We start from the raw sequence: 13,736 nt of genomic DNA, 5'->3' as shown, positions 1-13,736 counted from the left end.
TGTCTACATAGTTCTCGAACCCGTAGGGTCCTCACGCTTAAAGTTTGATGACAGTTATATTATGAGTTTATGTGTTTTGATGTACCGAAGATAGTTCGGAGTCCCGGATGTGATCACGGACATGACGAGGAGTCTCAAAATGGTCGAGACATAAAGATTGATATATTGGTAGCCTATATTTGGATATCGGAAGTGTTCCGGGTGAAATCGGGATTTTACCGGATTACCGGGGGTTACCGGAACCCCCCCGGGGGTTTAATGGGCCTACATGGGCCTTAGTGGAGAAGAGGAGGGGCGGCCATGGCAGGCCGCGCGCCCCCTCCCCCTCTAGTCCGAATTGGACAAGGAGGGGGGGGGGGCGGCGCCCCCCTTTCCTTCCTCTCTCCCTCCTCCTACCCCCTTCTCCTACTCCAACTAGGAAAGGAGGGAGTCCTACTCCCGGTGGGAGTAGGACTCCTCCTGGCGCGCCTCCTCCTGGCCGGCCGCCTCTCCCTCCCTTGCTCCTTTATATACGGGGGCAGGGGCACCCCATAGACACAACAGCTGATCTCTTGATCTCTTAGCCGTGTGCGGTGCCCCCTCCACGATAATCCACCTCGATAATATCGTAGCGGTGCTTAGGCGAAGCCCTGCGTCGGTAGAACATCATCATCGTCACCACGCCATCATGCTGACGGAACTCTCCCTCAAAGCTCGACTGGATCGGAGTTCGAGGGACGTCATCGAGCTGAACGTGTGCTGAACTCGGAGGTGCCGTGCGTTCGGTACTTGATCGGTCAAATCGTGAAGACGTACGACTACATCAACCGCGTTGTGCTAACACTTCCGCTTTCGGTCTACAAGGGTACATGGACAACACTCTCCCCTCTCGTTGCTATGCATCACCATGATCCTGTGTGTGCGTAGGATTTTTTTTGAAATTACTACGTTCCCCAACAGGCACTTCAAGGGAAAAGGCCAAGAATGCGTAGTTGAAGCTGGGTGGGATTAAGGGGCCATCCTTGACGTTAAAGGACGGGGAAGGTGCATGGATGCGCAGTGAGGTCTGCGTGACGAGGGAGCTTGTGTAGGGATGCGGGGAGGGGAAAGAATGACCAGAGTGGAGGTTGCATCGTTCCGGCCTAGAGAAGCCGTTGTTGGGCATTGTGACAACAACAAAATAGCGACATAATGCATGTGGAGATGACGACATGCTTTCATTCGGACGTTAGTTACCTTTTTGTTGGTCTCTTGACCATGTGACACAAAGTCCTCATCCCACTAGTTTGGTACATGACTAAGACAGCTCTAGCCTTTTGATCCATACGTGCATGAGCATTATGATGCAAAACCAATGCGAGCGGGATGGTTCGTTGAGAAATGATGGGGTAGCGCTTGTGGATATGAGGGCATGCTTTCATTCGGACGTTAGTTGTATTTTTGTTGGGCTCTTGACCATGTAACGCAAAACCCCTCGTCCCACTGGTTTGGCACACAACTAAGACAACTCTAGCCTCTCGATCCGTACATGCATGAGTGCTATCGACCCTGGATGCTGCCAAACGTATGTCTGCGGAATGGCTCATCGAGAATGATGGGGTGACGCTTGAGGGGAAAAGGCCAAAAAGGCGTAGACGAAGCTGGGTGGGATAAAGGGGCCATCCTTGACATTAAAGGACGGGAAAGATGCATGAATGGGCAATGAGGTCTGTGTGATGAGAGAGAAATTGTGTAGGGATGCGAGGAGGGGAAAGAATGATCAGAGTGGAGATTGCATCATTCCGGCCTAGACAAGCGGTTGTCGGGCATTGCGACAACAACAAAATAGTGGCGGCATGCATGTGGCGGTGACGACATGCTTTCATTAGGACATTAGTTAGCTTGTTGTTGGGTTCTTGTCCATGTAATGCAAAACCCTCGTTCCACTCGTTTGGTACACGACTATGACCAGCTCTAGCCTCTCAATCCATACGTGCATTAGCGTTGTCCACCCCAAATGCAACAAAACAAACACCTGCGGGATGGTTCACCGGGGCTCGTCCATAACGTGCGCGCTCGTGGTGATGGGGGAAGGGGGTGAGGTGGACGCCTAGTTGACAAAATCTAGGTCACGTCAACATCCATACCACTACGGGTGAGTAGAGGGACAAAATATGTCTGGTTTGAAAGGTTTGAGTTGATATTTCAATTTTAAAGTTGGGGACCGACCCGCACTTTTCGTATAGGTAGGGGATGCAATATGTAATTTCCTCTATAAATGTTCAGAGACAAATATGGATTTTTTGGAGGAAAAAGACAAATATGGATTAGTTTCATTAATAATTGGGTTTAGGTGGGAGTAAGTGAAACCTTGCCAAGGTCGATGCACATTTAGAAGGTGTATCCCTGTCATAAATGATGAGTGTGCTCGTGCATGCGTGCGGCCAAGTGTCCCCTGTTCGGTGCCGTGCTACACTTTAAAGCCATACATACTGCCCGGTCCCCTGTGCACCACACGCCACTGGCGTTCTCTCTTCGTCCTTCTTCCTCACAGCGCACGAGTGTTTTTCCTTGCAGGCGCTCGTGCATGAAGGTGAACACTAGGGCGATGAGGACGGAGGAAGTTGGCCGCCGCGCCCACCGCCGCCGCGGTGCGAGCTCGAAGTCGTCGGTGCCTCGCAAGAACTTGGGGCTTATGGGCGTGCGCCAGCGGCACTGGGGTCGGTGGGCGGCGGAGATCCGCGTGCCCCGCACTCGCGCCAGGCTGTGGATCGGCACATTCCAGTACCCTGAGCAGGCGGCACTCGCCTACGACGTCGCGCTCTTCTGCTTCTACGGAGACACCCCACCGCGCAAGTTCAACTTCCCCGGCGCGCCACGGCCCTACGTCCCCGAGTACCGTCGCGGCAGCCTCCCGCTCCCCGATATCAAGGCCATCGCCGAGAGGCACGCCCTTGATCTCTACCGCCTCATCGCTCGGTCGAACGTGCCCCTGCCCATGCCTGTGCCAGCAGCTATTGAACCCCTCGCTGATGTGGCCATGGTGGCCGCCGACGCCACAGGTAGTGCAACTAATAACACTGGTGTCACAGCTGCTCCTGACCATGGTAACAACATCGAGAATTACATCAACATGGACAACAATGTGGTTGAGGACGACCCCCTGCTCTCCATGGGAATCGACGACTTCGCGGACATTGTTGCCCTATGTTAGGCAGGGCGAGGGCGAGGACGACTAATAATCGATCTATCCATGGTGGCTAGGGCGAGCTGCCTAGCTATATCTTCTATATATGTAGCTTTTATGTATAAGCATGGCGTGCTGCCCTTGATTACCAGAGCAAAGCACAACATGTAGCCATGGGTATACAAGTCTCAAATAAGACTAGAGTGATCTGGTCGTGTGTGTTCTTGTTGCGTAACTGTTTAATTAAGTTGTACATTAATTAATAAGTTCTTGAGAAGGCAACTGTGTTATGTGGCTCTGTGATGGAAGTGTTGTGATGAATTGGCAATTCATAAAACATCTTTTGTGATCAAGCAGATTTCAGAGCGTAAATTATTAGAGGAAAGTAAGTAAGAGAGAAACAAGAAAAGGCGCGAAAACGCTAGAAGGCGCAAATTTTTTGAAGTTCTAATGTTTTAAATTTTGGGCCGTGCCAAGGAAGATGCAGTAGAAATCATGGGTTCATGAGAGAGTTGATTGAGGGCCAGGATTTTTGATTCAAAGAAATTTTAAGAGATTTTTGGAGGATTATAGTCCTTGGGAAATTTTCCTATGCGAATTGTTTAATTTTAGGATAGCAATCCATATGAGTTTTTTTACCTCATTGATTGCTTTGTAGTACACTTCAAAGGAAAATCTTCATCAAATCCAACCTTTGGGAAAGATTCATTCGTTTTTGGTACGAGAAATCTAACATCCTTTTGTTCATCTAGTGTGCAATATGGCATTGTCATTTTCCTATCTTGCTAATCAAACATGCCCTGAATGTGTATCGACGATTTTCTGGTTGGAATCTCGATCATGCATTACACGTCCAATAATTACAATGCATGTGTGATGCAATAAAACAGGTTTATACAAGGATACTTCAACAGTGTAGCATCTGTCACCAAAGCCGAACAAACAAAGGAATCTGAGCATTTCAGGGGGTTCACTTCAAAATATATTTTCTGCATTTCCAAAGTTTACTCCCTTTTCATTCTCATGCTTTGGACCATATTAAGATGCTTCCATAACAGCCTAATCAGGAAATTTGCTTCAACTATTTCAGTTTCACATCACCACATGTACTACCTTGGCATAAAAATGGTTTGCGTATATACAAACTGAGAAGTTATATATATTAACTGCCCGTAATATGTTTTCGAAAAAGGAAAAACTAATAAAGGTAAGAGATCCATAATTTTGTTTTCAAAAGGCATGTAATGGGGATGACCAAACCAAAGTAGACAGAAACAAACGACCAACACGCACTGAAGTTGTGCGGAGTTACTACAACCCGTATCTAAAATAGCGAAACGAGCGGCCGTGGCAACTCTCGGTTAGGGGCACGCCCCAAAATGTCTCCCCACCTTGAATTTAATTCTGGATTTTTTTTGCGGGCAATTTAATTCTGGATTTCGGTAATTAATTTCACCCCTCCCCCGATTTTAACTGTCGGGCCCATCGGTAATTAATTTGTCGGGGCCACTAATTAATACCCACCCCTAGATTTTATCTGTGGGGCATGTAGAGGTATAATATCTCGATTAAAAAAAAGAGGTATCTAACTGGGGATTTCCGGGACGGATGTTGCTGCAGAAGGACACACTTGGTCGGAAACCGCGCGCATTAGCCTAACATCCAAAAAATCAGTATATCATTACATTTATTATGAGAAAAAGGCAAGAACGCTGCAAAAGGTTTGATGTCAGCATCACATTTTAAGGTTTCGTGCACACGAGGAAATCCAGCCTGTTGGTGTCTAAAAAGGTTTTGTACATTTTTTGATGGAGGTGAGTAGTTGAGATGGAGCCAAGATTAGGCGGGCGTAAGTGAAACCTTGCCAAGGTCGATGCAAATCTAGAAGGAGTATCCCTGTCATAAATGATGAGTAGTGCTGGTACATGCATGCGGCCACGTGTCCCCTCTTCGGCGCCGTTGCTACACTTTAAAGCCGTACGTACTGCCCGGTCCCTTGTGCACACCACACCACCACCAGCGTTCTTTCTTCGTCCTTCCTCACCGCACACGAGTGTTTTTCCTTGCAGGCGCTCGTTCATGGAGGCCAACACTGGGGAGATGAGGAGGGAGGAAGCTGGCCGCCGCACCCACCGCCGCCGTGGTGCGAGTTCGAAGTCGACGACACCTCGCAAGAACCTGGGGCTTATGGGCGTGCGGCAGCGGCACTGGGGCCGGTGGGCGGCGGAGATCCGCGTGCCCCGCACCCGCGGTAGGCTGTGGATTGGTACATTCCGGTGCCCCGAGCAGGCGGCGCTCGCCTACGACGTCGCGCTCTTCTGCTACTACGGAGATACCCCACCGCGCGAGTTCAACTTCCCCGCCGTGCCGCGCCCCTATGTCCCCGAGCACCGGCGCGGCAGCCTCACGCCCGCCAATATTAAGGCCATCGCCGAGACGCACGTCCTCGCTCTCTACGGCCACGTCGCTCGGTCGAACGTGCCCGTGCCCATGCCCGTGCCAGCGGCTATTGAACCCCTCACTGATGTGGCCATGGTGGCCGTCGCCGGCGCAGGTAGTGCAACTAATAACACCGGTGTCACAACTGCTATTGACCATAGTAACAACAACGAGAGTTACATCGACATGGATGACAATGTGGCTGCAGACGCCCCCCTGCTCTCCATAGACTTCGAAACCTTCGCAAACATGGTTGGCCTATAATAGGTAGGGCGAGGACGACTGATCGATCTATGCATGGTGGCTAGGGCTAGTTGCCCGGCTTGCTATACCTTATATATATGTAGCTTTTATGCATAAGCATGGCGTGTTGCCCTAGATTACTAGGACCAAGCACAACAAGTAGCCATGGGTATACAGGTCTCAAGAAGACTAGAGTGATCTGGTCATGTGTGTGTTCTTGTTGCGTAAGTGTATAATTAAGATGTACATTAATTAATCAGTTCTCAAGAAGGGGACTGTGTTATGTGTATCTGTTATGGAAGTGTCGTGATGAATTGGCAATTGCATAAAACATCTTTTGTGATCAAGCGGATTTCATAGCGTAAATCATTAGAGGAAAGAAAGGAAGCGAGAAACAAGAAAAGGCGCGAAAATGCTAGAAGGCACGAAAATTTGAAGTTCCAATGTTTAAATTTTGGGCCGTGCCAAGGAAGATGGATTAGAAATCATGGGTTTTGTGAGAGAGCTGATAGAGTGGCCAGTCTTTTTGATTCAAAGAAATTTTAAGGGATTTTTTGAGGATTCTAGTCCTTAGGAATTCTCTATATGAATTGTTTAACTTTAGGATAGCAATCATACGAGTTTTTTTTTTGCCTTAATGATTGCTTTGTAGTCCTTAGGACGAATCATTCAAAGGAAAACCTTCATCAAATCCAACTTTTGGGAAAGATTCATACATTTTCGGTATGAGAAATCTAACTTCCATTTGTTCATCTAATGTGCAATATGGCATTGCCATTTTCCTATCTTGCTAAGAAAACATGCCCTGAATGTGAATCGATGATTTTATGGGTGGAATCTTAATCATGCATACAAGTCCGTAATTATTATGCATATGTGCGATGGGATAAAACATGTTTATACATGGATACTTCAACAGTGTAGCATCTATCACCGAAGCCTTAAACAAACAAAGGAATTTGAGCTTTTAGGGGGTTCACTTCAAAACACATTTTCTGCATTTCCTAAGTTTTCTCCCTTTCTTTTCTCATGTTTTGGACCATATTAAGATACTTCCCCAATAGAAACTTGCTTTATTTATTTCAGTTTTGCATTGTCGCATGTACTATACCTATGCATAAAATGGTTTGCACATATACAAACTGAAAAGTTATATATACATATATTAACTGCACATAATATGTCTTTGAAAAAGGAAAAACTAATAAAGGTAAGAGACCCCTAATCTGTTTTCAAAAGGCATATAATGGGGTGACCAAACCAAAGTAGACAGGAACAAACAACTAGCATGCACTGATGTTGTGCGGAGTTACTACAACTCGTATCCAAAATTGTACTACTGCTACCATCCAAAACATCAAACTGATATCGGTACATTTATTATGAAAAAGGCAACAATGGTGCGCAAGATTTGATGGTCAGCATCACATTTTTCGGTGGAGGTGAGTAGTTGAGATGCGGCCAAGATTAGTATCACTGGCGATGTGATAAAGTCACAGAATGATGCCATTTCCGTACCGATCACACCATGTATCCACTATCCAGGCCCAAGCACTTTTGGTGCATGCCAACTTTCAACACATAGAGCCATTCGACTAGATGGATATCTTTCTCTTGCGTTGCATGGACGCGGACGTCATACGTGTGTACTGATATGTTCAGTTAGGAAGAACTTAATCTTGCAACACACACAAATCCGTCGTAGTCTAGGTGGTTAGGCCGAGAGACCCGGGTTCAAGTCCCGGCGACGGAAACCTTCATAAATATGGAGGTATTTTCTTTTTCCAAATTAACAGGGTTAATGAAATAAACCTGAACGAAGAGCAACATTACGTGTGTGTGTCTATATATATATATATATATATATATATTAGAAAAGGAGGATGACCCCGGCCTCTGCATCTGGGAGATGCATACGGCCACTTTATTGATTATACTCGAGGACCTTACAAAATATTACAACAATGTGCCTGAAACCACCATCTTGGCAACATATGCCGCTACTCCTATCCAAAATGATGAAGGGGTGCTAGTTGGGCCACTACCCAGACCACTCACCTAAGCCTAACATCAAAAGTCGGAAGCCGAACCACTCATTCGGAAGCCCCAGCCGAGCCACATACCGGGTCTGGGGCACAATCCGGTCAGACGCACTCGTGTGTCGTCGCCGCCATCTTCCACGGGTCTGTCTTCAGAACATATTGAGGCTTCTACCTTGTCTGGCCACTCTGCCATCGACGTCACCATGACGCCAGACAGCAATCTCCTCTTGCGCGAGCCCATCTCCGTGCATCGGACGCCGAGCCTCCACAGCGCCATGCCGCCGAGTCCGCCGCCATCAATGTGTGGGATGAAGCACCGCTCCACCATCCCTCCAGCCAGCACTTGCTCCAAAACGATGCCCCCAGGAGGGAAAGCGATAGAACGCCATCATCATCCGATCCGGAAGACCCAGATCTAGGGTTTTCCCCGGAGCATCCCGAGCCTGATGGCGCAAACTGTCGACGATGCCTCGACCATCGGCAGTTGCTCCACCAGACGAGCATCGCCTACGTCGCCGCAACCTCGAAGATGAAGCTGACCAGAATGCATGTGTCGACACTGAACCGTCGCCACCTCCACCTCCGCTTGAGCAGCCCCCGAGCAACGCCTTCAGGAAGGAGCACGCCACCGTGGTGTCGTCGTCGCTTGGAACAAGGGGTGCTGAGGTTTTCACCTGAGCTCCTGGGAGGGGTGGAAGGAAGGAGGTCCTCTCCAAAGCCTTCAACGAGGGAAGCAACACCCAAAGGCACTGCCATCGGAGTGGCCGCCATGCCGGCCAAGAGATTCCCCCAGACCACTTCCAGCCACCGGATTTGCAAGGCCAGCACCCAGAACGGTGACCGAAGCCACCAAGGACCGGAGCCGCTGCAGATCGGAGTAGATCGGGGTCGAGGACGAACATCACCATGGCCACCAACATCCAGCAAGGAACCGCCGCCATGGCCGCACCACGGCAAGGACGGCCACGCACGACCCAGGCCAAGCCCCCCGCCACCTGCGCCCAGCCACATCGCAGCCGCCGCCGCCACCAGATCTGCCCGCCGCCGCCGTCCGAAGACCCCCGCATCTATCGCTCGCCGCCCCGCCGCTCCACGACAGGCCGGGTCAGCACAGCCGCCACAGCGCCCACGGCCGCCCGCGCCACTGCACGACCGTCCGCAGCGCCGCCGCCGCGCCCCGCGCAAGCGCCGCGTCCCGAGAATGGTCACCACATCCCGCGCTGCAGGGACCACCGAGGGAGGAGAGATCCCCGCCGCCGCCTACGCCGACCGGGCTTTGCCCAGTGGCGCGCGCCGGCGGCGGCGAGGGGTGGGGGGCGCGAGTAGGAGGGAGGCGGCGGCGCGTTAGGGTTCGCCCCTCCCGCTCGCGGGAGCGGGTCGGGACGAGGGGTCATTTTTCTTTTTCCCCACAATTCATATTTTTCTGTGGTTATTACTGTACTGTAACAAAGCTGTATACTCCCTCCATCTAGGTGAGTAAGTCATCTTAGGTTGTGCACCGTGACCAAGGAGGAGGGAAAAACGAGAGAACTTAATGTTTATTTGCTAATTAATAGCATTGCATGCAATGAACTAACCACTGCATGTCGTGTTTGATAGTCTCAAGTCATTAAAAACATGCACACCCCACATATTGTATTGGTTGATATGTCAAGAAACAAGAAATGAGGTAGAAGTTAATGCACCGCGCCTAAGTGTTTTGGGATTATTTGGTTTTCGTAAGATGACTTACACACCTAGATGAAGGGAGTACTTCCCTAAAAAAACTGTTTACTACGATAATTTGAGCTCCACCAACAGGTTAGCGGTAAGAAAAAGGTAATTTTCTTTTTCTGAATTAACGGGGTTAACGAAATAATGGTACAAAACCTGAACGAAGAGCAACATTGCGTATATATTTTTCTTTTTCCCCATAATTCATATTTTTTAGTGGTTATTACTGTATTGTAACAAGCTGTATACTTCCCTAAAAAATTGTTTACTACGATAATTTGAGCTCCACCAACAAGCTAGTGGTAAGAAAAAGGTGTGATAGCTTCCGTGTGCCCCCATAGTTCATGAACAGTAAATTCATAGAATAAAAAATCTGAAACTTTGGGACATCAAACATGATCAAAATATATTTTTTATTTTTATTTTTTAATTTACTGTTCATGAGGCACCAGGTGTTGAAAGGCCCGTCTCTAACGGCAAACACTTATTTGTTTTGTGATGAATCTACAACCACCATTTTTTTTCTTTTCTTTTTGAATTTGTCGGCATTCTGGAACCAGGGTACCTAGACCTGTCTGCCTGCGGCCCACGGCGTGGCTCCACCGACGACCTTGTATGGCCCATCTTCAGCACCTTCAAGACAAGACCCTCGCGAGGGGCCAAGCCTCGCGAGGCGGATGACGCCAAGACCTCCGGAGGGAGCGGCCTCCCCAGGCTGGTGTTGGAAATATGCCCTAGAGGCAATAATAAATGGTTATTATTATATTTCTTTGTTCATGATAATTTTCTATTATTCATGCTATAACTGTGTTATCCGGAAATCGTAATACACGTGTGAATACATAGACCACAACGTGTCCCTAGTAAGCCTCTAGTTGACTAGCTCGTTGATCAACAGATGGTCATGGTTTCCTGACTATGGACATTGGATGTCATCGATAACGGGATCACATCATTAGGAGAATGATGTGATGGACGAGACCCAATCCTAAGCATAGCGCAAAGATCGTGTAGTTCGTTTGCTAGAGCTTTTCCAATGTCAAGTATCTTTTCCTTAGACAATGAGATCGTGCAACTCCCGGATACCGTAGGAGTACTTTGGGTGTGCCAAACGTCACAACGTAACTGGGTGACTATAAAGGTACACTACGGGTGTCTCCGAAAGTGTCTGTTGGGTTGGCACGGATCGAGACTGGGATTTGTCACTCCGTGTGACGGAGAGGTATCTCTGGGCCCACTTGGTAATGCATCATCATAATGAGCTCAATGTGACTAAGGAGTTAGTCACGGGATCATGCATTGCGGTACGAGTAAAGAGACTTGCCGGTAACGAGATTGAACAAGGTATTGGGATACCGACGATCGAATCTCGGGCAAGTAACATACCGATTGACAAAGGGAATTGTATACGGGATTGATTGAATCCTCGACATCGTGGTTCATCCGATGAGATCATCGTGGAACATGTGGGAGCCAACATGGGTATCCAAATCCCGCTGTTGGTTATTGACCGGAGAGGCGTCTCGGTCATGTCTGCATGTCTCCCGAACCCGTAGGGTCTACACACTTAAGGTTCGGTGACGCTAGGGTTGTAGAGATATGAGTATGCGGAAACCCGAAAATTGTTCGGAGTCCCGGATGAGATCCCGGACGTCACGAGGAGTTCCGGAATGGTCCGGAGTTGAAGAATTATATATAGGAAGTCCAGTTTCGGCCACCGGGAAAGTTTCGGGGGTTATCGGTATTGTACCGGGACCACCGGAAGGGTCCCGGGGGTCCACTGGGTGGGGCCACTTATTCCGGTGGGCCCCGTGGGCTGAAGTGGGAAGGGAACCAGACCCTAGTGGGCTGGGGCGCCCCCCATGGGCCTCCCCCCTATGCCTAGGGTTGGAAACCCTAGGGTGGGGGGCGCCCCACTTGCCTTGGGGGGCAAGTCTCCCCCCTGGCCGCCGCCCCCCCATCCAGATGGGTTCTGGCCGGCGCCCCCCCTCCCAGGGGGCCTATATAAAGGGGGGGGGGGGTGGGAGGGCAGCAATACCACAGCCTTGGGCGCCTCCCTCCTCCCCTGCTACACCTCTCCGTCTCGCAGAAGCTCGGCGAAGCCCTGCCGAGACCCCTCTACATCCACCACCACGCCGTCGTGCTGCTGGATCTCCATCAACCTCTCCTTCCCCCTTGCTGGATCAAGAAGGAGGAGACGTCGCTGCTCCGTACGTGTGTTGAACGCGGAGGTGCCGTCCGTTCGGCACTCGGTCATCGGTGATTTGAATCACGGCGAGTAGGACTCCGTCAACCTCGTTCATTGGAACGCTTCCGCTCGCGATCTACAAGGGTATGTAGATGCACTCCTTTCCCCTCATTGCTAGTATACTCCATAGATGGTTCTTGGTGATGCGTAGGAAATTTTAAAATTCTGCTACGATCCCCAACAGTGGCATCATGAGCCAGGCCTGTGCGTAGTTACTATGCACGAGTAGAACACAAAGCAGTTGTGGGCGTTGATGTTGCCAATTCTTGTTGCCGCTACTAGTCGTATCTTGTTTCGGCGGCATTGTGGGATGAAGCGGCCCGGACCGACCTTACACGTACGCTTACGTGAGACAGGTTCCACCGACTGACATGCACTAGTTGCATAAGGTGGCTAGCGGGTGTCTGTCTCTCCCACTTTAGTCGAAACGGATTCGATGAAAAGGGTCCTTATGAAGGGTAAATAGAAATTGGCAAATCACGTTGTGGTTTTACGTAGGTAAGAAACGTTCTTGCTAGAAACCTATACAAGCCACGTAAAAACTTGCAACAACAATTAGAGGACGTCTAACTTGTTTTTGCAGCACGTGCTATGTGATGTGATATGGCCAGAAGATGTGATGAATGATATATGTGATGTATGAGATTGATCATATTCTTGTAATAGGAATCACGACTTGCATGTCGATGAGTATGACAACCGGCAGGAGCCATAGGAGTTGTCTTTATTATTTTGTATGACCTGCGTGTCATTGAATAATGCCATGTAAATTACTTTACTTTATTGCTAAACGCGTTAGCCATAGAAGTAGAAGTAATCGTTGGCGTGACAACTTCATGAAGACACAATGATGGAGATCATGGTGTCATGCCGGTGACGAAGATGATCATGGTGCCCCGAAGATGGAGATCAAAGGAGCAAAATGATATTGGCCATATCATGTCACTATTTGATTGCATGTGATGTTTATCATGTTTCGCATCTTATTTGCTTAGAACGACGGTAGTAAGTAAGATGATCCCTTATGATAATTTCAAGAAAGTGTTCCCCCTAACTGTGCACCGTTGCGAAGGTTCGTTGTTCCGAAGCACCACGTGATGATCGGGTGTGATAGATTCTAACGTTCGCATACAACGGGCGTTGACGAGCCTAGCATGTACAGACATGGCCTCGGAACACACGCAATACACTTAGGTTGACTTGACGAGCCTAGCATGTACAGACATGGCCTCGGAACACGGAGGACCGAAAGGTCGAGCATGAGTCGTATAGAAGATACGATCAACATGGAGATGTTCACCGATCTTGACTAGTCCGTCTCACGTGATGATCGGACACGGCCTAGTTAACTCGGATCATGTTTCACTTAGATGACTAGAGGGATGTCTATCTGAGTGGGAGTTCATTGAATAATTTGATTATATGAAGTTAATTATCATGAACTTAGTCTAAAATCTTTACACTATGTCTTGTAGATCAAATGGCCCACGTAGTCCTCAATTTCAACGCGTTCCTAGAGAAAACCAAGCTGAAAGATGATGGCAGCAACTATACGGACTGGGTCCGGAACCTGAGGATCATCCTCATAGCAGCCAAGAAAGATTATGTCTTAGAAGCACCGCTAGGTGAAGCACCAATCCCAGAGAACCAAGACGTTATGAACGCTTGGCAGCAACGTGCCGATGATTACTCCCTCGTTCAGTGCGGCATGCTTTACAGCTTAGAACCGGGTCTCCAAAAGCGTTTTGAGAAACATGGAGCATATGAGATGTTCGAGGAGCTGAAAATGGTTTTCCAAGATCATGCCCGGGTCGAGAGATATGAAGTCTCCGACAAGTTCTTCAGCTGTAAAATGGAGGAAAATAGTTCTGTTAGTGAGCACATACTCAGAATGTCTGGGTTGCAC

General features: G+C 48.9%; 1 protein-coding gene across 1 annotated transcript; it reads left to right on the top strand.

The window, feature by feature from the left end:
- The first annotated feature begins 2,482 nt into the window (after window positions 1–2,482).
- LOC109739497 (ethylene-responsive transcription factor ERF015-like) lies at window positions 2,483–3,411 on the top strand. The gene has a single exon (XM_020298585.4). The coding sequence runs from the start codon at window positions 2,546–2,548 to the stop codon at window positions 3,170–3,172; it is 627 nt and encodes a 208-aa protein (XP_020154174.2). The 5' UTR covers window positions 2,483–2,545; the 3' UTR covers window positions 3,173–3,411.
- The last annotated feature ends 10,325 nt before the right edge of the window (window positions 3,412–13,736 follow it).

Source organism: Aegilops tauschii, chromosome 7 (genome assembly GCF_002575655.3).
Source record: "Aegilops tauschii subsp. strangulata cultivar AL8/78 chromosome 7, Aet v6.0, whole genome shotgun sequence".
Taxonomy (NCBI): Eukaryota; Viridiplantae; Streptophyta; class Magnoliopsida; order Poales; family Poaceae; genus Aegilops; species Aegilops tauschii.
This window is presented reverse-complemented; position numbering and strand designations above follow the sequence as displayed.

Coding starts and splice junctions, on each gene's coding strand:
- LOC109739497 (XM_020298585.4), top strand. CDS start 2,546: ATGAAGGTGAACACTAGGGCGATGAGGACGGAGGAAGTTGGCCGCCGC.